The sequence below is a fragment of the Pteronotus mesoamericanus genome, unplaced genomic scaffold, assembly GCF_021234165.1.
Source record: "Pteronotus mesoamericanus isolate MK-2021 breed Mesoamerican mustached bat unplaced genomic scaffold, CSHL_Meso_final contig_557, whole genome shotgun sequence".
NCBI lineage: Eukaryota > Metazoa > Chordata > Mammalia > Chiroptera > Mormoopidae > Pteronotus > Pteronotus mesoamericanus.
Window position 1 is genome coordinate 5,034,334 of NW_026555200.1, and position 23,168 is coordinate 5,057,501.

The 23,168-nt window shown below is 61.3% G+C and overlaps 1 protein-coding gene across 2 annotated transcripts in view; it reads right to left on the reverse strand.

Annotated features, from left to right (window-relative positions):
- Positions 1–8,858: 8,858 nt before the first annotated feature.
- The window catches only part of PEX14 (peroxisomal biogenesis factor 14), a 130,455-nt gene continuing 116,145 nt past the window's right edge, over positions 8,859–23,168 (reverse strand). The window contains exons 5-9 of one of the 2 annotated variants that reach the window (XM_054579761.1): positions 19,063–19,148; positions 16,088–16,190; positions 14,890–14,987; positions 11,601–11,692; positions 8,859–9,846 (exon numbers count right to left, since the gene is read on the reverse strand). In XM_054579761.1, the coding sequence (XP_054435736.1) occupies positions 9,486–9,846; positions 11,601–11,692; positions 14,890–14,987; positions 16,088–16,190; positions 19,063–19,148 (740 nt within the window). In that variant the 3' untranslated portion in view covers positions 8,859–9,485. Of the gene's footprint in view, positions 9,925–11,600; positions 11,693–14,889; positions 14,988–16,087; positions 16,191–19,062; positions 19,149–23,168 lie in introns of both variants that reach the window. The other variant, XM_054579760.1, reaches the window with a different exon arrangement.

Sequence of the window (23,168 nt, forward strand, 5' to 3'; positions counted from 1 at the left end):
CGGGCACCAGCACGCACTTCCACTGCCTGCGCTGCCGCTTCCGATGTACCGACAGCACCAAGGTCACAGCGCACCGCAAGCACCACGGCAAGCAGGACGTGATCAGCGCAGCCGGCTTCTGCCAGTTTAGCTCGAGCGCCGACTGCGCCGTGCCCGACTGCAAGTACAAGCTCAAGTGCTCGCACTTCCACTGCACGTACCCGGGCTGCCGCCACACGGTCGTGGGCATGTCCCAGATGGACTCGCACAAGCGCAAGCACGAGAAGCAGGAGCGAGGCGAGCCCGGCTCCGAGGGCCCGGCGCCCGGCCCAGCTGGCGGCCTAGACAGCTCGCTGTCGCTGGGCTCCGAGCCCGGGGGCTCCCTGCTCTTTTTGCAGACGGCCGCCGCTGGCCTGGGCCTGGGGCTGGGCGACGCGGGTGAGCCCGCACCGCCCGACGGCCCCGGGCCCCGCGAAGGCCCTGCCGCGCCCGCGCCGGGTCCCGCGGCCGGGGAGTCGTCGCAGGAGGACGAAGAGGAGGAGCTGGAGCTGAACGAGGAGGAGGCGGATGACGACGAGGACGACGACGAGGAGGACGATGATGACGAGGAGGACGAGGAGGACGACGACGAAGAGGACGACGAGGACCTGCGCACCGACTCGGAGGAGTCGCTGCCGGAGGCCGGGCCGGGGGCGCGGAGTCCGGAGCGGGCGGCCCTCGGCGCCCCCGCGGTCCCCGCGCCCCCCGCGCCTGCCGCGCCCGCCGCCGCCACCGCTACCGCTTCGCCGTAGCCGCCCGGCCGAGCGGGAACGGCCGCCCGCCCTGAGGGCTCGCCCCTTTGTTTATTATTATTGTTATTATTAATTTTGTAAGAAATGGTATTTATACGTCAGGCTTCCCTCTGTACAGAGCTAGATGTTCGTCGTGGTTCCCGTGTGAGGGGTGGGGCGCGCCGGGCTCGGCCCCCCGCCGCCCCGCCGCCCCGCCGGTGCTTCCGGACCCCGAGTCCGTCTCAGGGCAGAGGCGGGGCCCCCTCTGGTGCTCCGGGGCCGCCCCCGCGCGCCGCCCGCGCAGCTCCGCGGCTGGAAGGACAGGCTGTCGAGCGCCCCCCTCTAGCTGCAGCTCGGGGGTCTTCTTCAGGGAAATAGAAGGTGCTCTTGTCCGGGGTGGGAGCGGGGAGCAGGGGTCCCCGAGGGCAGGCGGGCGCGGCCCCGGCAGCTGCCCCAGGTGACCCTCCCCGAGGCCGGCCCCGCCCACGCCCACGCCGGTGGGACTCCTCATTGCTCAGGACGGGGACGGGTGCTGGGGCTCCTGGGGGCCTCACCTCCAACCACCAGAGGCGGCCCGGCACCTGGGGCATCTGGTGGGGCCGTCACGCAGCGGACGCTCACCCTCCTCGGTCCGGGGGCGGGTAGGGCAAAGGCGGCAGCGCGGTGACACTACAGGGACCGCGGAGGAGACCTCGTGAATGAGTGGAGCCGGGGGCCCCGCGGTCGCCCTGTCCCCACCGCGGGGCCCGCCCTGTACCTGCTCCCAAGGGCTGGGGAAGGAAGGGGCCCCCGGCCCGCATGGTGACAGCCCCGCAAACGGAAGAGTCGGCCGGGGTGGGGCCGCCCGGGCCTCAGACTCCCAGGTGGTGGGGACAGGAAAGATGCGACTGTTGGGGGCTTCACTATTCAAAATGGAAACAATGCGAGAAAGTTGTACAGTATTTTTCCCGTCAAGGTTATTACTCTACACAGAACAAAAAGGAAACAAAGCAGGCGGGCGCGAGGGCGCAGGGCGGCCCGCCCGGCCCTGAGCCGCGGGCGCGTTCAGCGGAGGTTTTAGCGGCCTGGCCGGTCGGAGGCGCCGTATTCACGGTAGCGCTGACGGGAGCTGCGTGATTCCAACTCTTAACTTGAATTTTGTAGAGGCAAGAGAAACGGACTATTACTGTTGATACAAGTTTGTAGTTAATTTAACATTTGAGTTTTTCTCTATGGGTTATGCGTGTGGCTTTATAGGGCTATTCCCCCCGCCCGCCGCGCCCCTTCCTCCGTGTTTTATTTTGTTCGGGTGCTTCATTGTTGGTGCAACCCACCCAGGTTTGGTTCCCTTTTCAAAACCTCCCCCCCTCCTGGAGATGATGATGTCACCAAGCCCAGAGCGGCCCCGCCTGACAGGCACACACACCTGGCCAGTGGCTATGAGGGTGATGGGGACCCAGGGCCGCAGCCCGAGGCCCCTCCTGTCCACCTCCGCTCCAGGCCACCAGCTGGTCTCACGTTGGACCCTGAGACTCCGGCCACAGGGAGAGAGCAAGGCCCAGTCGGGGGGCAGGGGGCCTGTCACCCAGAGCCACCTCCCTGCAGGTCTCCAACGGGAGCCCTACCCAATGGGGGGGCAGTGGCATCCTTTTTTTCCTCTTTCTTTTTTTCTTTTTTTCTTTTTGTTTTTTTGTTTTTGTTTTTGTCTTCTTGGCTGCCCACAGCCAGAAAGCCAGGACCACCGAGCCTGGAGAGGGAGCGGGGAGGGAGGCGCGGTCAGATGGCGTGTACCCAGTTCAACAGGAAACATGCCGTGGCTAAAGCAGCCCCAGCAGAGCCTCCCGAGGGCGGCGGCGCCCCTGCTGCTGCTGAGCACCCGCCGGACTGTGTGCTCGGCCGCAGAGCCCGCGAGTCTGTGGAAGGAGTTTTGTAAAGGAAACAAAAAAAAAAAAACAAAAACATTTTTCAATGTAGCAAAAGAAAAAAAAAAAGAAAAAAAGAAGACGCCGACAGTGCGAAGTCTAGCCTTTTGTAACCTTCATATTGCACACTAGGACTATAAGCCATTGCTAGCTCATTTTGAATTTTAATGTGTAATTTTTGTTTTATTTTCTTTCTGTGGGGAAAACAATGCTTGATCCACCAATGCTCTTTTTAATGTTTTATAACTATGTATGTGTATATATATAAATATAAAATAATATGTATGCACATATGTGTGTATATATCTATATGTATATACATATATAGATATATAGAGATATATAGAGAGGTTTTGAGACGAAAAATGCAGGACGTGAGAACCGAACCGAACAGCGTGTGCTCTGATTACTTGAATCTGGTCTCCTCGGCACCTGGTTATTAAGAACTGAATATTTTTCCACTTGAATTTAGTGCTATTAGAAATTTAATATATGTGTTTTATTTATTTGATTTTTTTTTTGCATGACTGATGCAAGGTTTGACATTTTCACTCAATAAAAACTGGAAAAAAACTATCAAGTTATCTTTTATTTTTAACACCAACCCCAAGCAGCTGGTGGTGACCCAGCTGAGCAGGGCAGCAGGAAGACCCCCCAAGGGGCTGTGGAGGCTGGGCGGGGGTGGGGGGTGACCTTCAGCCCTGGAATCAAGCCAAGTTCTCCCAGCTGGCTGGGAGCAGACAGTGGGGTGCTTGGGCCCTACATGGCTGAAGGGTGGCCTCCCTCAGACCTGCCCGAAGGCCCCACCTGAAGCTCGGCAGCCACCTGAGGGCAGAGGCAACTGGCATGGAAGCCTCAGGTCTCTGGCCAAGGCCCCGGAGCTCCCCAGGCCCCCTCCCCTGTCAGCTGGGCTACTGGGCAGGCGCTTGGCAAGCCATCCAGCTACCTCCTCCCCTGGCTCCTTCCTCCTTCCTGCAGGGACCTGCCTGGGCTGGGAACGGCGTGTACCCGGATCCCATCCGGATGCTGGCTCGGCTCCTGCCTGGGGCACGTGGGGCCGGAGGGGCACTATGGCTGGGGCCGCCCCAGAGGCCTGGGTGGTGGGAGCACCCCGCGGGGCCTTGCTCAGAGGCAGGTTCTCACACCTCGTTGACCCCGATACTTCTGAATGGTGACCCACTTCTCATGACACCTCCTCACCTACACCGTCTCGCCAGCCTTGCCCTGCACTGACCTCCTTCCAGGCGCCCAGACATCCCAGGGCCTCGGGGAGGGGACGTGTGTGGGGCTGCTGCCTTCCTCCACTTTGAGGACATCTCACTGGACGTGGCATGGCCACGCCACCGTCCCGAGGAGGGGACCGGGGCTGGGCACCTCGGCCAGGGCCGCCTCGCCCTCAGGCCTCTCAGAGCCCCGCCCCGCCCCGCCCCGCCCCGCCCCGCCGGGTGCCATCCCCACCGCGGAGCTCGTTCTCGCCTGGCGCGCACAGAGGGCCCTTCCCTTTCTTCTCTCCTCCTGGAACGCAGCCCACAAGCTATTTACATAAATATGTTTGTAACAGACGCGAAAATATATACTTTTTTCTGTCTTATTAAAATGTTCAAGTTGGAACTCGCCTATTGTTTGTGGATATCTCGATTCTGTTAAATAAAACAGTGACTAATTTATGGGATAAAACACAAGTTCAACAAATTAAAACCATTATTGGAGCTTCTCGGGCCCTGGTGGGCCAAGCAGCCCTCCCGTGGGGCCCGAGGGGAGGAAGGGAGCTGAGCCCGGGCCTCAGCTGGGTGGGCGGTGGGACCGCAGGGCTCCCGCTGGGTGCTGTGGTGCACGGGGCGCGGGGGGCAGTAGGGCAGGGCCCACAGAGGCTTCGGGGGGCAGCTCCCAGGAGCTCCAACTTCAGCTGCCCCCAGGTCTCCGGGGCCCTGGTGGACCGCGTCAGACCCACGCACGGGGACGGGCAGGGCCAGCTTCCAAGCGAGACACAGGGCCGGCCAGGCCCCGACATCGGGGCCCGCTGTCTTGACTCCCAGGCACTGCCCCAGATGAGAAGTGCCCACCACACCCATCAGGGGCTCGTGCCCACAGCCCGTGCCACTCACCCCCCGGAGGGAGGGGCCTGCAGCCGGGACGGTGCCCCGCCCCCCGGGGGGCGGAGCTGGCGCAGCCCCGTAACACTCCCTGTGGCTTGTTGGACTCGGTAAGAATTGCAGTAAAACATGTTTTCATTCTGGGATATAAGTAGCTGTGGCGCTCCTACACCCGAACTGGGGCAAATTCAGGACTTTTGTAACCTCTTAGAAAGAGCCAGGCCCAGCTGCAGAGGCTCAGGCTGAGGCATCATGGGAGCCTTGCTCCATCCAGGGCCTCCGGGGCCGTGGCTGGGGAGCCAGCACGCCCAGTCGACCTGGGCAAAGGGAGCTTGCCCACCCACTTCACCCCCTCAGATGCCTGGGCCCGAGAGCAGGACGCGGGCTGGGGGACGAAGTGCTGCTGTCCCATGATCAGCATCAGGTCTTCAGAAAGCAGAGAGGGCAGCAGTCTCAGGGCTCTTGCTGGGGATGACTGGGGACCAGGCCTGTGCCACCTGGGACAGAGGAGGCACCCCGCCCCACGGGACGGGCCAGGCAGGAGGCCCGCGGCCCGCATGGAGGCAGCGGGTGGCTGCAATGAGCAGCCTGACCCACCTGCTTCTCCTGCTGCGCACCCGAACCCCAGTCGCTGGGGAGACCCCCAGCCTTGGGAAGCTTTCTTCCCTCCAAGAACCCCAGGCCCTGCCCCAACTCCCCAGCCCCATGGCTTTGTCGGGGCCTCCCTGAGGCCCGGTGGCCGCGCTGGGGTCTCCGAGGCACCGGGCACTGCGGACCCCCTGGGAACAACTCTCCAGGGCTGCGGGAAGGGGAGTGGGCGCCCACGTTTCCAAGGTGTATGGAGAACTGCAAAGACAAGCCGTTCAGGACTTGCCAGGGAGTGGGGAAAGGTGTCCGGTGTCCTCCGTATGAAATGATAAAGTCTTTCTCTCCTTCTAGAATGGCCACACTTCTAAGTGCTCCATGAGAGTAAACTCTTCACGATTCGCGTGGAAGGCACCCAGCAGGGCTGGAGAGTTCGAACCTGCTCTGTTACAGAGCCCAGGGCGGGGGCTGGGGTGCGGCAGGGGTGGAGGCAGCTCATGCGTCAAGGTGGCAGTCACACATCAGCACCGCCTGTCCAGCCACTGCCCCTGGCAGGAGGAAAAGCAGGGGCCAGAGAGGCGGCCAGGGCAGGGAGGGGTCAGCCAGGACTGAGGCTGCCCCCAGGTGAGCAGGCACCTGCGGCTGGAGGCGCCTCCCGCCCCCGTGGTGTGTCACTGGCACCTGTGCGCTTGCTCTGTCTGGAGCCTCTGAGCCTCCTCTCTGGGTGCCTTGGCAGAAACGATTTTAAACAAACAGACCAAGAAACACTAAGGATTAAGTAAACTCCTGAGGATAAGGTTGTCAGGCCTGCAGAAAACGTCTCCTGCCTGCCCTTCATCCTTGGGCTCTGGAGCAGGGCTGGGGCAGGGGCTGGGGCAGGGGCTGGGGCAGGGGCTGGGGCAGGGACTGGGGCAGGGGCAGGGGCAGGGGCAGGGACTGGGGCAGGGGCAGGGAGGGGCAGGGGCAGGGGCAGGGGCAGGGACTGGGGCAGGGCAGGGGCAGGGGCAGGGGCAGGGGCAGGGGCTGGGGCGGGGGCAGGGGCTGGGGCAGGGGCGGAGCAGGGGCAGGGGCGGGGGCGGAGCAGGGGCAGGGGCTGGGGCAGGGGCAGGGGCAGGGGCTGGGGCAGGGGCAGGGGCAGGGGCAGGGGCAGGGGCTGGGGCAGGGCAGGGGCAGGGGCAGGGGCTGGGGCAGGGGCAGGGGCGGGGGCTGGGGCAGGGGCGGGGACTGGGGCAGGGGCAGGGGCGGGGACTGGGGCAGGGGCGGGGCAGGGGCGGAGCTGGGGCAGGGGCTGGGGCGGGGGCGGAGCAGGGGCTGGGACTGGGGTGGGGGCAGAGCAGGGGTAGGGGCAGGGGCTGGGGCGGGGGCAAGGCAGGGGTGGTTATCAGGGAGGGGAGAGGCCCGGGCCCAGGCTGTAGGACCAGAACCACGGTGTCCTGGGTGGGCACCAAGGGCCAGGAGGAGCCTGAAGGGAACCTCCCTCTCCCCACCTGATGTGAGTCGCCAAGGACACAGGCCTCACTTTTCAGTGAGACAAGCAAATCAAACAACATGAAGAGGAGTTTCCCGTCTTTATTTAAAAACAGAGACAGAGAGCGAGCCCACAAGCTCACCTGCACGCTCACCTGTGGCCCGTGAAATTGCATGGAGGGTGCATGGGGGTTTTTACTATTTCCTTTAACCATCTGCCGTGCACATCCACCGCAGAGCAGCACCCCCTCCCCCAGGCGGTGTGCTCCCCTTCCCAGCCTGGGGACGTGCCCGGTGCGTCCTGGTGCCCCGCCGGCTGGGGCCACCGCAAACCCAGGAGCACTGGGCTGGCAGCGGGACCCGGGCCAGGAGGGTGCCCTGCAGCCTCCCAGCTCCCAGCACGGGGCGAGTGCGTTCCTGAGAGACGCTTTACAAAAATACATTGTAATTGAGTATAATCATCTCCCCCGTCCAGAAAGGGCCTGACAGGCGCTGCCTGCTGTTCACTTCTGCCCCATTCCAAATATTTTTACCTTATTTGGATGAAATGCATTATTTTTCTAATGAAAGGCTTTTTTTCAAAGGGCTGTTTCCCTCAGTCCAGCGCTGCCTTTATTAGGCAGCACTCACGCTGTTTTGGGGAGGGGTGTTTTCTCCCTGAAATCAGGCCAGGCGCTCTGTCCTCAAAAGCCAACGTCTGTGCTCAGGACCCGCGGGGCCAAAGGCCTTGGGCCCAGGTCCCTCCGCAAGAGCCCCAGGGCCCCACAGGCCTGCTGACCCCCAGCTGCAGCCCTGCCCCCGAACAGCGAGGCCCCCTGGCCGCCTCTGGCGCCTGCGGGGGCTCCTGGCTGCTGTTTCCACCCCAAGCCACCTGCCTTCTGGTCACCCTGTCTGGTCCCAGTGCAGGATGAACCTCTGGAAAGTTAGATGATGATAAATGGTCATCAGGCTAAAGGGGGAGACCCGTGCCCACCACTCAGGACCGGGGGTCGGGGGAGCCCCAGACCAGCCTCCAGCCCTCTGCCTCCCTCTCTGGGGTCTGCTCCTCAGGCAGCTCCTGGGCCCCGAAGGGTCCTCGTCCACCCCAGGATGGTAGCCCAGGGGACCGAGAACTCTGGCTTCTTTGGGAACAGCAGGGAAGCAGAGGTGACTCCATGTGGACTCTGCATGTCCCCAGGAGACTCATGGCAGGGAAACAGGCTGCAGGGATGTCACATGAGGTTGTGGGCACCAAAGACAAAACCTGAGGAACCAGGCCAGCGGGCAGACTCTCAGGTCAGTGGGAGGCCCAGGTGGCCAGGATCTGACACCCCCATGGTGGCCCTCGGCCAGTCAGTAAGGGGCTTGGTGCCTGGGTAGGGGTGGGACCCAGAGCTCCCAAAAGGGGCCTCAGCAGGGGGCGAAATGTTAAGACAAAATAGCCCCAACCCGTCACTCAGCCCCCCTGCCGCCCCCGGCCCCCTCCCTTGCCAGGGCCAGGCCAGACGGTGGCGGCCAGAGGTGCAAGCCCGCGCAGTGCTCCCGCGGAGGGGCACATCCCGCTGCGGGGGTGGGGGGTCCGCCCTGCTTCCAGAGCCCTTGTGTCTACACCAGGCCCCCAGACGTGACTGCGCTGTCCCCGCACCGGCCCCAGCGCTGCGGGCGGCAGGAAGGAACGTCGTGCTGTTTCCCCGGGTTTAGCTAAATACTGTGTGAAGGTTAAAGGGAGACAGGGAGGGCGAGAGGAGAGGAGACGGGGGAGGAAGAGTGAGCGAGACACTCTCTCCTGGGAGCACATTCATCCATTTAAGGAAGGAGAGCTCATCGCACTTCACATCAGGTCTATATACAGTAACATGAGGTCCCTTCTCCTCCCGGATCGGTGTCGCCCTGCGACAGGCACACGGGGCTGGGGACGGACGGAACCCTCCTGGCTCTGGGTGCGCGGCTGGGGAGACCAGCCCAGGCCCAGGCCCCGGCCCCGCGCCCCCTGGTCCTCCCCGAGCTCACCTGGCCCGGCCTCGGCCCAGACCCACCTCCCAGGCCCTGGGCGCCATGAGCAGACAGGGAGCCACCAGCAGGGATTAAATAGTGACAACTCATCTTTATTACAATTATATACAGTCGTATCTTATGTTCTGAACCTGTACCTGATCGCACAAATGAACGTGTGTTTCTGGGTGGGAAGGACAGGCAGGAAGGCCCTGGGGCCTGGCTTCCACTTGGGAGTGACAGCCTCCTCCACCATGGGGGTGGCTGAGCCTCGAAGGCAGGTGACAGGAGGAAGTGCGGCGCGACTTCGTGGGTGTGGGAGGGTGACGGCGGTGGGGCTGGGGCAGGCGGAGGGCAGCATCCGGCGGGCAGGCCCTGGGGGCCTGGGGACACAGCCAGAGCCCCTGGCCCTGGCAGGAAGCGAAGTAGGAGCCATGGGACAGGGGAGGTGGCAGGGCAGCAGACACATGGTCACGCAGCTCCTCCGCCTTGGAGGGCCCTGCGTCAGGTGCGAGCCCCCTCTTGTCATGCTCGGTGTTAGGTTAGCTGGGACACTCGCAGATTCACCTGGACGGGGCTCCAGCCCAGGAGACCGGGCCCTCGGCCGGACCGGGAACAAGGCCGAGGCCGCTGCCAGGGGAGGAAAAGCAACCCCTCGTGCAGCCTCACGCTGCCCTGCCCCACCCCTCCCACCCCGCTGGGGCGCCTCCAGGCCCGGCCTAGTGCCGCTCGTGCTCGTTGCTGGCGCCTTCCGGCCGCCGCAGCTTCTCCACCTGCTCGTTGATCTGCCCGTCGCCGCCCCGGCGGTCCTCCCTCTGTGCCCCCAGGCAGTCCTCCTCGTCCACGTGGCTCACATCCTCGTCCTCCTCATCCTCCCTCTTCTCCTCCTCGCCCTGCACCTCCATCCTCACCTGGCCCTTGACGTCCACCACCCCCTCGCCCTCCTCCTGGGGCCCCAGCAGGTGGTAGGCGGCCGTGGAGCCCTCGGGGCTGTGGCCCTCCTTCACGGGCGAGGACGCCGCCGACTCGTTGCTGACGGGCGAGATGTCACTGCTGCTGTGGTGGTTCACCGCCGCCGGGCTGGAGGGCGAGGGCGACTTGACTGGGATCTGCCAGGAGGGGATCTTCGGGGCAGACGGGGAGGGTGGGAACTGCCTCCTGGCCAGGGGGAGAAGGGGGCGGGGTCGTGACCTCGTCCCGGCGCTCCCACCCTCAGGGGAACCCCCCCTCCTGCCCTGATCCCAACTGCTCCGGGACAGTGCCACTGAAGAGGGGACAGGAACAAGCTCCGTTGGCCACCCTCAGCTTCCTTCCACCTCGGCCTCACAGAGGCGGGGCCTCTGGGAGGTTGAAGCAGCTGAGACACAAGCCAGAGGTGCCCAGGCTGCCTGCAGAGCGCCCGGCCCACCCCCCCAGGGCACCCCCTGAGCCTCCCTCACCGCAGCTGGACAGCCACACTGGGGGCCGGCCATGCACGGGAGCCCCGCCCTCCTGGTCCTCACATTGCCTGCCTGCAGTGCCAGGAGAGGGGCAGGCGAGGATGGGGAGCCAGGGAACCAGGATCCCCAAGGACCTGGGCCTCCGGCTCTACCTCTTCTACAGCTCTGCAAGGCGGGGGAGGGGGTGCCACTCCAGGTCCGAGGTATCAGACCCAGAGCAGGGCACCGGGGCACTTTCTTAGAAAGCCGCTGACAGGGAAGCCCGTTCCCCACCCTCGTTCCCCGGCCCCAGGCACCAGGCCAGCAGCCGGCCGACCACAGCCAAGCCCAGATGGGACCTGGGAGGTCAGGTCCTCTTGGCCACAGCTCGGAACTCAAGCTCTGGGACAGGGGGCCCCTCTCTGTCTCTGTCTGAGCCAATGGGGCAAAGGCCCCTGCTCCCCACCTCCCAGCACAGCCCGGGACAGCGCTCCCGCCGCGGACCCACTGTGTGGTGAGCGCACGGCCACGGCCGGGGCGTCCCCCAGCATCTTCAGCCAGCGCTTGCTCTCCCTCCATCCCCTGCCTCAGTGCTTGTGTGTGCTCAGTTGGGAAACATGGGCGTCCCTCGTGACCACCCCCAAGGGCAGCCACGCCTCTCAAGGCCGGCGCTCTCCTCCGAGAGGGTCTGAAAGGAACAGCCTGAGAGATGGGTCCTCTGGCTGGAGCCCCGTCCTTGACCTGAGTGACCCTCTGCCCCACCTCACACGGCCCCACTAAACCCCTGGCCTGCAGCCCAACGGGAGTGGCACGAAGGCCGACCCGGGTGCCCTGCGGGTCAGGTGACCAACGGACCTGCGTCCCAGGACACAAGACTTTCACTTTTAAAACCAGCCAGTCCCAGGCGAGCCACGCAGGGCTGCGCGGGCGGCAGACCTCAGTCAGGGAGGGGCACGCTTCTGCCCATCTTGAATTGTAGGACCTACAAATGAAGGAACCCTGGCCCTCTGGGGGGACCTCCTCTGGGACCAAGCTGTCCCTGAGCGGTCCAGCTGGGGCTCGGGATGGAGGAGGAGGTGGCCCAGTCTGGAGGGGATGGGATTCCCCCCTCCAGTTCTCTGCTCAGGGCCCTATTCCCCTCGACCAGGTCCTGACAGGGCTGAGGAACTCCGTGTATTTCAAACACTGCTGTGGGCGCTGAAGGCTGTCACCCTGGCCAGGGAAGGGAGGGGGCCCACTGGGGAGAGAAAGGAGAAGCTCAAAGACTCCCAAACTCACTGCTTGCACCCCACAGCTCCGCCAGGGTCCCTGGGGCAGTGTGCCCTGACCCCCGCCCCCACCCCAGCAGGTCAGGCCACAGGCCCCGCTCAGCCCCCGGCTGAGAGCGGAGAAGCAGCCCTGCCTCTGGGCACCTACCGGTTCAACAGAAGCCCTTTCAGGGAGCTGATTTCCGACTTGAGCTCATTGATGTTCTGGGACTCCAGGATCCAGTTGGTGGATGTGGTGGCCTGAAAATTGAAACACAGGGACACAGGGATCAGGGGGGCCTGTCCCCTCTTCCCGCCCACAGGGCCCTGGGGCAGCAGGAGGGCCGGGCTGCAGGGGCCTGGCGGCACAGCCGGGTCACTGGTGTCCTGGGTGCCAGCCTTGCGACACCTTGGGAAGTCTGCCTGCCTGGGACTCTGTTTAAACGACAAACACCCCCACAGCTCTGACTGCTCGGCTTACCTGACAAGACTAAGGCATCACGACGTGTGTTTAGGTGTGACGATGGTGTTGTGGTTACGTAAAATCAAAGGACACAACAACAAGAGAGCCCATATCGTTCAGAGATACAAGCCGGCATGTCTGCGGTGTGAGCGGAGGCGCGCGGGGGCGCAGCGACGAGGCAGGGCCGGCTAGCATGGCAGCTGCGGCTGTGGGGGCCTGCGCTGCCGGGCGGCCCCTCCATCATGTTTGAAATGTTCCAGTAAAATAAATAAACGTCCACCTCCACACCCACGACACCCTCCATCTAGTCCCTCTCCCTGCAGAGCCTCACACCACTCGCAGAAGAGAACCCGGGGGCTGAGGCGGGCAGCCTCCCCCGGCCCCCGCAGGTGCCAGGACTGCATTCAAGCCCCCCGCCCGCTCCCCCAGCTCAACCTCTGGCAGGCCCAGCAGACAGGCCTCGCCCAGAGGGCCCTTCCCCGCGCTGCTCGGAGGCCGCAGCCCCAGCTCTGTGTGGTCAGGCCCTGAACTGTGCCCGTTGTCTGTGCCCAGGCCGCCGGCCCACAGCCGTTCTTCTGGGAGGCTCAGCAAGGAAGCCGTCCTAGAGCTTCCATCCCTCCCCCAAGGAGGACCCACGGAAGAGAGTACCACCACAACCACCCACACGCCTGCCTTTCCATGTGCCCGCCCTTCCCCTCCAGGTGGGCGGCTCCAGTATAAACTTCAGAGAGCCGCCTTTCTCAGCAAACCTCGCGGGGATGGATGGGGACACGGAAACTGGCGGTCCCCCACATGGCAGCTGCCAGTGGCCAAGCTGCCTAGGAAGCATGAAGTGTTTATGGGCCAGGGCCACGTGCAGCGGCCTCAGGTGGGTGGGCCTGCATCATCCAGGCCGGAGGCCACTTCCAGGTGGCTTCCAGTGCACAGACCAAGTGTGCAAGGTCCTTGCTTCCCTGACAATGCCTCCCTGGCCAGATAAAGCCCCAGCAGTAAGTGCAGGAGGATGTGGTGGGGTGGGGGGCGGGGGACCAGGCAAGGAGCGCAGAGGGAACCCCGGCCTTCCTGCCAACCTGCTTCAGGCCTCTGACCTGCGGTAGGGGCTGACGGCGCCCGGCACGCCTTTGCAGGGGAAGCCCCTCTGAGGGTCCGCAGGGCTTGGGAAGGAGAGGCCAGGCAGGCAGCGCCAGAGCCGCGTGCCGACACCCACCGCCTGCGCACCCCCAGGGCCCCGCGCCAGACCACCAGACAGCACAGACCCGGGAGCCGCTGTTCTGGCTTCTCCGAAACCTTGAAAGCTGTAGCAGCCCATTAACAAGGGAGCAATTGCCACTCACCGGCCTACAAAGGACTCAAATTTCCAAACGCATATGGTGCCAGATGCCAGGATTTAGAAATAAAATCTGACATCTGGGGCTTTTTAGCCAGTCTCTTTAAAAAACAGTTGTAGAAAACTCCCAGCCTTCAGTTTTATGTAGGTTTTTTTAATTACTTAATGCTCTTCTTTTTAATTTTTTACAGTGCTGCAGTAGGAGCTTGGAAGCCAGACATAAAAACTTATATTACAGCTGAGAAAACACGGCTCCGAGTCTTCGGTTTATGGGGTGGCCAGCCTCACATGTGCGGGGCAAGGAAGCAAACCAGCGAGCCCGAGCCTCTCCCACTGCCGCGGAGGAGCGACAGGGGCCGGGCTGGGCGGGGCCGTCGGAACACCAGCGTGGGGAGCCAGCGGCTCTCAGCCACCAGCACCATCCTGGCCCCCTCCCCTCTTAAAGCGCAACATGTGGTCTCAATCTTAATGGGGAAGGTCTGAAAACAGTTTTCCAATTTCCGGAATGGCTTCTGGCCATTAGCAGGCCACCGCTCCAAAAGATAATAGAAGAGTGTGGGGCGGGGCCACCGCTGGCTTCTGGGTGCGCAGGCGGTGGCTGGAGGGGGCCTCCAGGCACTCGCACCGCCTGCGGAGGATGTGCAGGCCACCCCTCCGTGTGGGGGTATCTGAGGAGGGGAGCTCGAGGACCCCCTTCACAGGAGGCACCGCAGATTCCATGGGAAACAGAAAGGTTCCCATTTTGCTGGGGTTTTGCAAATGCCCAAGAGTTGAGCACAGGCTCACATCTAGCTGTGCACTGGGGCAAGGCCTCCCGGGAGAGCCGTGCAGAGCGGGTCCTTTCCAACACCTGGTGGTGGGAGACAGGGTGGAGCAGGGAGGACAGCGGACATCCTGGAGTCACTGGACCACTGTCACCTGGCCCCTCTGCCTGAGAGCGGGCCTCAGGAATGGCCTTGACGCACACCCACAGAAGCCAGGCCTGCACCCGCGACTCCGGGCACGGTTCTAAGCATGCGAAACCAGTGAAGGAGGCACCGTTCCGGCTCCGTTCCACAGATGAGGGAACCACGGCCAGAGAGGCGGAGGAGCTTGCCTGCACAGAGGCCAGCCACGTGAGCTGGCCTCACGCCGCTCGTGCCGCTGGCCTGTGTGCTCCCCCAGGCAGTCTGATCCCAGGTCTGACTCGACTAAGACACCTTCGGTTTCAGAAGGGAGCCATGGCAACCGCTCCCCAACATCAGGGGGCACCAGATCTGCTAGGGGCTACTCGTCCTGGGCTGTGGGCGTTGCCGCAGAGTTTGGCCCAAGTACCTGGCACTGCCTCCGCCCCCACCCCCAGGCTCTCTTGGCAACTGTGACCTGTGACCTGACTTGCAGGTGGAGGCCATTCTGTGTCCACACCATCCGCCTCCAGACCTGGGGCACAGGCTCCCACGGGAGGGCCCCAGGCAGAGCGTGGCTTCTCCTCTCTCCCGCTGGCAGGCGACATGGAGACAGGACGGCCTCCATGGCTGAAGCCTCTTTTCTCCGCAAGGGCAGCGTGGCCCTGTCCTGTAACCAACGTGGGGAGACACCAGCCAGACCCATGGGACGTGGTGAACCGGAAAGGAAGGACCAGAGCAAGGAGCCGCCCCAGAGAGAGTGGGCGGGGCTGGGGACCCGTACCTTGGCTGTGGCCAGTTCATGGGCAAGCTCCTGGACTTTCTGCTGCTGCTGAATCAGCAGCTCCTGGACGGAGGCGAGTGTCCCCTGTAACTGAGTCACTGGGAGAGGAGAGCAGAGAGTCTCTGTTACACACACAGATTTTTCTTCTTGGGGCACCCATGTACCTCAAGCTGTAGCATCTGATCTCTCCACAGACACCCCCAGCCCCGCCCCTGACTGTCCACCTGCACACTGGGAGCCTGCCTGCGCCACGTCCACCCTCCCGCCTCTCTACTCTGTATTTCCACCGTGTTGCTGTCCGTGGTCACCAGCGCATCCATCCAAAACCTCTCCCTTCTAATGACATCTGCTAACGGTCCGCTCGGCTCTCTGGCTTCTGGGATGTCTGCGCCCCTCTTCCCCTCCCACCAACCCCCTCGTGTCCTTGCAGAGCACGTGCAAAGTCTCCAGGCCTGGGACAGACGCGTCTCTGGCCCCACACCCTCCAGGAGGGGTCAGGAACTGCCAATCCCGGGGCCTGCTGCTCCTGCCTGCCCTCCCCACCCAACCTCGAGGTGCGGGGCCTCGCGGTTGGGGGCCTTGGGGCCACCATGCCGGAGGCTCTGCGAGGGCTGCCTGGGACAGCGGCTCTCACACGTGCCTGAGTTTTTAGACTCAGGGCCTCCACCCAGTAAACAAGTTTATCAAGGAGAAAAGCCACCCGGGGCGCGACAGGTCCCAGCTAACCTAGGCCGTCATGGGGGCTCCGGCGATGAGCGCGAGCCCCGTGGAGTCGATGACAGAGGAGGTGGCCGGGGTCCTGGGAGCCACAGTAATTACAGCCTCTCTTGACCCGGCAATGGGTTCTTAGAGGGAAGGGGGAAAATCACCAAAAACCCCCCTGAAAACCTCATAGAAGCAGAAATTAAAAATGAACTTTACGGCCCTTAGAAAGGCTGTCATTTTATTCCCCTTATTAATATTCTGAGGTTGGGAGCCTTTCCGTAAAAACATAATTAATTGAGGCCGTGCCGACAGTAAACAAGCAATTTCAAATTAAACCGAAATGACGGCGGCTTCATTTGCAAATGTGAACAGATTCTCCGAGCAGATAAATGAAGTCACCACATAAAGTGGAGACGAGGGGAGAGGGAGGGGCAGGGAAGGGGCTGCTCTGGGAGGCTTTGAGGGGCGGCTTGATGGAGTCATTAATCTTTACCTGTCTGTGCCACGCTGCCGCTCAGCTCCGAGAGGCTCGCCTCCATCCTCTCCAGTTGCTTCCTGTCCTCCCGGCCGCCCGCGATGAGGGGGAGCAGGTACTTCTACAAGGGCAGGGCGGGCAGGAGGGATGGGTGCACATTCGGGTTATTGTCCAACAATCTCTCATTCTGCAGACCAACTTTCTGTCACCCCCAGGTCTTGCAAACTTTCTAAGCAAACACCATAAATGAGCAAGATATTCAAAAGTTATGAGACTGTGATTCCAACCACGTAAAAACTCTGTCTGAATAAGGACAAGGACCAGGGAACAGGGATGAGTAAATTCCATTTGATTTATTCTTATGAAAAACTTTTTGGTTCTTTTATTTAGTTTTCTTAATGGTGTTACAGATACTATTTCTGTAACAAAAGTATTTAAGAGTCTACTTTAAAAGTTTGTAAGATAGGAACAACATAAAAGGTTACACAAGAAAGTGACACTGCTGGTGGCCTGGGGGGGGCGGCGCGTGGGGACGCAGCTTTTTCCGCTTTTCTGAGCCTCTAACACTTTGAACCCTATGGATGAACTAACCATTCAGAAACAAACGAGGAGAGTTAAGTAAATAAGGAATTTACTTGAGAAACCAGAGGGCATCCACAGCGGGTTTCTGGGACCTCTGGTTCTTTCACTAGGGGAAAATACAGGGACGGACATTCCCAGGCCATTGGAAGAGGTCACCTCAGCTTTTTCTAAACCGGGCCTTGAACCCTCAGCACAAACTTCCTTCAGGAACAAGGCGGCCAAATGCCCCCAGAGCTGAGACCTGGGAGCGGGAGGGACAGGGGCACAATCTGAAGACACTGACTGACGTTGGGGGAAGCGGGCAATAGGGTGGGGCCCCGAATGCAGGCCCCCAGACTGGAGGACCAGGTCCCGGGACATTCGGGAAGAAGGCAGGCGGGGCAGGGCTGGTCACTGCTGCCCGTTCTGAGGTGCGAGGCCGCGGCAGGCAGGCAGCGGGTGGCTGCCGGGATGAAAGGACGTGCACTCTGAAGTCCAAATGCTGGGGGCCAGGCGTCCTCCTGTTGCCGGGCATGACACCAGCTACCCGCGCTAATGGCAGCACCAGGGAGCACCGTGCAGCCTGGCGGTGGGGGAACTGGCTGCGTGACCGAGGACTTCGGTTCTCATCCCAGACAGGACGACAGAGCAACTTCCCCATTAAGGGCTCTGACAGAGGAGGGGAGGGCGGTCTCCGCAGGGGTTTGCAGGAGGACGCAGCTCCAGCGCAGCTCCTCAGTGGAGCTCATTACTTAGCACACGCACAGAAGCATTTTCTATTTTGCAAAGTGCTTTTCAACCACCGTGTGAGTTATCACAACAACTGAGCTGAAACTCATCAAATGTTCCCTTACGTGCCAGGTTGAAAATTTCCTAAGTATGAAAGTCAAGAAATTCTCATACATGAAACAAACTAAAAATTATACTTCTGAGACCAGAAATGCCAAGGGCAGGGACACACGCTGCCCCAGCCTAAATGTTCACATATTTACAAAACAGGATGACAGCGCACTCCTCCCTTTCCTCGAATTTAAAGAAACTATTAGCAGATGCTTTAGAAAGCCTCTGGCCACCACTGTCACCGATCTCTCGGTGTCTCTTTTTTAAAACGGAGAGGAGAGACCAGAGCTTCCTGAAAGCAGCTGACCCTGCTCCCCATTCCCGCCGGACCCCCGGCCGCCCACGGACAGCCACGCGGAGTGCAGCCTGGACACTCATTCCTGCGCCTGGCTCGTCCTGGTGACGGCTCCGGTCAGCGATGGGAAAGAAGCTTCCGGCACACAAGGTAAGGGGGGCACTGGCCCGAAGCAGGCAGCCCAGGACATGGAGCGTTTTGCTTCTGCATTTCTGACACGGGAATTCCCAACTCCAAGAAGAGACGTTACCCTGAAGAAAACATCCTCTGCTACAACTCTTTTGTCAGCTTTGGTACTAAGTCAAAAATTAAGAATCCCAGAGAGTGCAACGTTGAAACATGTTTCACGTGCTGAAAGTTACAACAATGAGCCTGGGTGATCATAAAGAGTCTTTAAAAAACAAAACAAAACAAAACAAAACAAAACCCTCCAAGTAAGGGGTGGGATAGCAGATGGCCTCATGAGGAAAGGGGCTTCTCTCCAAAACCGGGAGAGTAAGTCGTCTGGGGACCGACCTGGCTCTGCACCTGCAACTTCCATCGCAGTCAGTACTGGGCAGTCAGCATCCGCAGGGAGTGAGGCCCACGCACGCCTGCAGGTCTGCTGGGCAGCGGCCCCGGGCCCCGAGGGCTGACTGAAGACTGGGGAGACCCCAGACTTATACGGATGCCCACACAATTCAGAGGAGACCAAAACGTGGATCCCACAAATAGGATTATGCTGGGGTGCTCAAAGCTGGTTTTAATACCAAGACAGGAAAACGGTATATACAAGCACTTCCAATATGCTGGGCCACCATGTGGCCCAAAGCCGCACCTTTGAGCTTCACAACAGCCTCGTGGGGTAGGTCCTATTGTCCCCCTTTTACAGACGAGGCCCCTGAGCAGCCTGCAGTCACACATCTATCACATGGCAGAGCCGAGATGCAACCTGGGCACCTGGGTCCCACCGCCCATGCGCCTCCCAACCTCCTTATCCCGTCCCTCGAATTCCTGACTGCTCAGCACGCGCCAGGCGCTGCTCTAAGCACTAGCCGTGGCTTACGGTCAATGAGCCCACGGGCACCCTGTGGAGAAGCTGAGTCCAGCGCGTGAGGTGGGGCCTGAACCTGCCTCACACACCAGTCCAGACTTGAATCTCCAGAGAGTGTGCTTGTCAGGACGTTGGGCCTCTATGCACAGCCCACCCCACCATGGCACGGCGGGGCTCCAAGCTGCCACTCAGGTAAAGCTCCAGGGAGGGGGAAATGCGGGGGCGGGGGGAGTGCCAAAGGGGCCGTGGGGAGGGCAGACTTACCTTGTAGAGCTGGTGAAAGCCGAATGCAATTCCCGCCATGATGATGGCCAAGGCACTGTAATCTCTCCATCGGGAACCCGCGGGGCCTGCGGGGGGCAGAAAAAGGGCCTCAGGAGAAGGGGCATGTGCGTCCCTCCCCAGGGCTCGGGGCAGCACATGTGCTCGGCGTGCTCATCTCAAAGGACTTGCAACTCCAAGGGCAGGAGACAGTGCGACCGTCAGGGACACAGGCCCAGCAGCAACTCCCTCCTCTCTCCAGGCTCTCAGAACCACCTGCCTCCGGGTGCACCTGCTGTGTGGAGTCCGCAGTGAGCCAAGCCCTGGCTGGGGAGTCAGGCGGCAGAGGCAATGCGGGGACCACTCGCGAGGCTGACATAAACATGCTTAGATGCACATAAAAGCATGCCACCGTGCCCTGCCACAGACAGGGACGGGCTAAGAGCCACTTCAGAGCGCGGTGAGGGCTGGGAGACTGCGCCCAAAGGTGCTGGGGGTGCGCGAAGGCGGCAGGGGTGGCGAGGCCCCCTGCCCTGTCCCGCTCTGCTTTCCCGCTGACCAGTGGAGAGGAGACAGCCTACAGATGACCGGGTGGCAGAGGGGCAGGGGCAGGAGCTGACTCGAGAGTGATGTAGAGGCCACACAGGGCGACAAGAGCACGGGGACAGCAGGGGAGGCGCCGGGGGCCCTGTGCAGGCCTCGGAGGAGGCGCAAGCCGGGACCTCCAGGGCCCCAGGGGGAAGCAGCCCAGGCAGAGCACGGGCAGCCACAAAGGCAGGCTGACTTGTCCTCACAGGACAGACAGTGGCCAGTGCGGACGGAGAGCAGCCACGCCTGACCAGGCAGGAGGGCTCCCAGGGCCGAGAGGGGCGGGCAAGCCTGGGGGCGGTGGGGGCGAGCAGGGCGGGGAGAGGTGGGAGAGGCAGCCCAGAGCATGCCCCAGGGACCCCAGTGCTATTCCCAAGCATGGGGCTGCCCCGAGGGCAAGCTACACGTGGGAAGAAGGCGGGGGGGGGGGGGAGGCCACTGCCAGGGGCCACAAAAGGCAGAGGGACAGGGACTGGGACCAGGAAGGAGCCAGCGCAGAAGGAACCCGGGAACGGGCAGCTGGCCTTCGTGGAGCAAGCTCCTGGCCAGTGCCCTTCAGAACGGCCTGCCCAAGAGCTCCCTGTGACTCCGGTCCACAAGAGGGTCACTCCCATGCACCAGTCCCCAGGGGCCTCTGCATCCATAACCTCATCTGACGGCCCAGCGATTCTGCGCAGTGCGCAGTAGAGTGCTGTGACCTCTCTTCCAAAGTTTGCTCGGTGTGGCTCCCGGACTCCTACAGGCTCTGCCACGGGGGACGTGGGCCACTGCTCCCTGAGCTGCGGCAGGACACCGCTCAGTCCATGGACGCAGACCGCAGTGCCCAGGGAGTCACCTGGAAGGCCCCACCTGAGCCAGGCTGCTATGGCGAGGAGCTGGGATCTGGAGGGGAAGGTGGGGAAGGGAAGGCGGCGGCACTTCCAAGTCTCAGGAGCGCTGTGGCACTTGGCTGAGCCCAGCAGGAGCAGCGGGTCCTTTAGGACAGACACCCCTGTGCTTCGGCCCACACCTCCACCTGGGCCTGCAGCTCCTCAGGCACCTGCCACATCCCGGCATGTCCTGGCCCCAGGAGAGCAGGGAGGGTCGGTTCCTAAAGCTCAGCGGCAGGTGGGCCCCCGGGGAGGAGGGGCTGCCGGCACGCTGCTGACTCGGGGGTCCAAGTGGCAGGGACTCCCAAGGGGGTGAAGGAGGTGCTCCCTTCTCCTGAGCCGAGGAATGAGAAGAGTCTGGAACTGTCTCTTTCTAGCCATAACACCCCGCTGGCTACCTGCCTGGCCTGTGGGTTCCCCATGAGCTTCCCAAGGTGGCCCAGCCCTGCCGTCTCCCGCACAGAATGTGATCGACAGGTGGCCTCTCCCACGGCCCTGAACTTCCCTTTTTGGTTTTGCAGTTTTTGAACAGGTGATACATGCATGCATGTGGTGTGAACACGGGGTAGCGGCCAGCCCACTGCAAATAGGCTCCCTCCACCAATGGCAGCAGCTGAAGAATTTTAATAGTTTCTTGTTTATCCAGCTGAAGACTTTTTATGCACATATAAGGCAACACAGGTACGTATTATCTTCCTTCTCTCTTTCCCCTATTTTTCATTCTTCTTCTTCTTTCCCTATGGCTGCTCAATATTCCACTTAATCAGGTCCCCTCTGATGGACGTTGAGATGAGTTCAGTCTTATGGTCTCGCACAATGCTGCCCGCCGTCCGAGACTGTGCGCACGTCACCTCGCATGTATGTAAGCGCGCATCTGTAACCACGAAGGCCTAGGGGCTAGGTCAGAGGTGCGAGCACACACAGTTCTGAGAGGCGCTGCAGCTGTGCTCCGGGGGTCGGATCAGCTCATTCCCGCAAGCCCCGTCTCCCGCCCCGCCCTGCCCTCGGCACACGGGTTCATCCCACTCGAGACTGCGGCCGACACAGGAGCAGGCAAAGAGCACTTCACTCCAGTTTTGATTTGCATTATCTTATTAGGAGTGAGGACTGGGCATCTTTTCATCTGTCTTTCCTTTCCAGTGTCCTGTACTTCTACTCCATTTCTTTTGTCAATTTATAGAAACTTTTTATATAGCAGGGAAACAAGCCTTTTGTCCATGACAGGAGTTGCAACATTCTTTCCATTTATTTTTCTTTTGACTCTGCTTTATGGCCTCTGTGGCATACTGGTGTTTTTCACTTTTATATAAATGTATCAATCTATTTTTATGGCGCCGGTTTGGGTTGCAGCGAGGCAGGACGTCCGCACGCCCTCCCAAGGCTGCGCAGTGACACTCAGAGTCCCTCCTGAGAAGCCGTCTCTGGAAGGGCGCTCTGCTGCTCTGACCTGTAGTAACATGCCACCCGACACAGACCTATGTGACAAGCTACAAACGCTGGTTTGGTGGAGCCCGGAGGCTGAGTCCCCGGCACGCCCCTCTCTCAGTTCACTCCGGGCCTCCTCTGCTCGGGCTGCCTTGTTGCAAGATCCAACATCACCTGCAAGTTCAATCTTAGGAGGAAGAAGTGAAGACCCTGAGCAACTCCAGACAGTCACCATCAAAGAGGGCTTTCGTCCCCCTCAGAACATCCGTCTGTGCAGCCACCACCCTTGGAGAAAGCATCTTCAAGATGGGCACCCGTCCAGAGTATCATATTCACCACTGGCGTCTGAAATACCCGTGAAATATCTTACAAAAAAACAGCTGCAACTAAAAACTGGACCGAACACAGAGTGCGCCAGACCCTTCCTTCCTGCAAACGCGCCATGCCACGAGAAGCGCAGCCTCTCCTTCGGTACCAAGTGGCCAAGGCCGAATAGGGGCGGCAGTGTGGGGTCTGGGAGGCTGGTCCTCGCCGAGAGCTGAACCCACCTCTCCGAGCCCCGAGCTCCTCACACACCAAGGAACACCTGTGGCTCCCTGCCAGCCGCGCCCTTCACCCCTGCACGGCGTCTCGTGTCTTGCTCGTTGAGAACATTTTATTGCCCCCTGGTTTTCATTATTAATGAAGAGGGACCAGAATGATCTTTCCTAAAGTTCAGAGAGTCTATAAAGACAAGAAGCTGAAATGCCATTTTACTCGTTTTGGAAATGTGTGATACAATTCTGTCTTGTGGCAAAATGAAAAAAGAGAAAAACTAAGTAGGAGATAACTCTTGACCACTGCGTGCCTTTCACAAGGGCTGCTGAGAAAGCAACCGGCGTGACCCCAACTGGCCAGACCCTGCAGCTCCGACCGCCTGGGGTCCTCCCCACATCCACGCTGGGCCAACTCTGTCCACACCCAGCGCGGCCTGTGAGACAATGAGCAGAGCACCTGGGAACAGCTTGGAGCTACATGCGCCTCTCTTGCTGCCACGCTCCCCGAAAGTCCAGAATCACACAGCCAAGGGCCGAAAGTGGGGCCAGGCTTCTGCTCAGCTCGGAAGTGAGGGAAGCGAACTGAGCTGCTGGGAGGCTCCGGGCCCCAGTCTGGAAGCAGATGCCTGCGGACAGGCGGTGCGGAGACCGCGATCAGGCCCTGTCTCCAGCCCCCAACCAGATGGCTTGC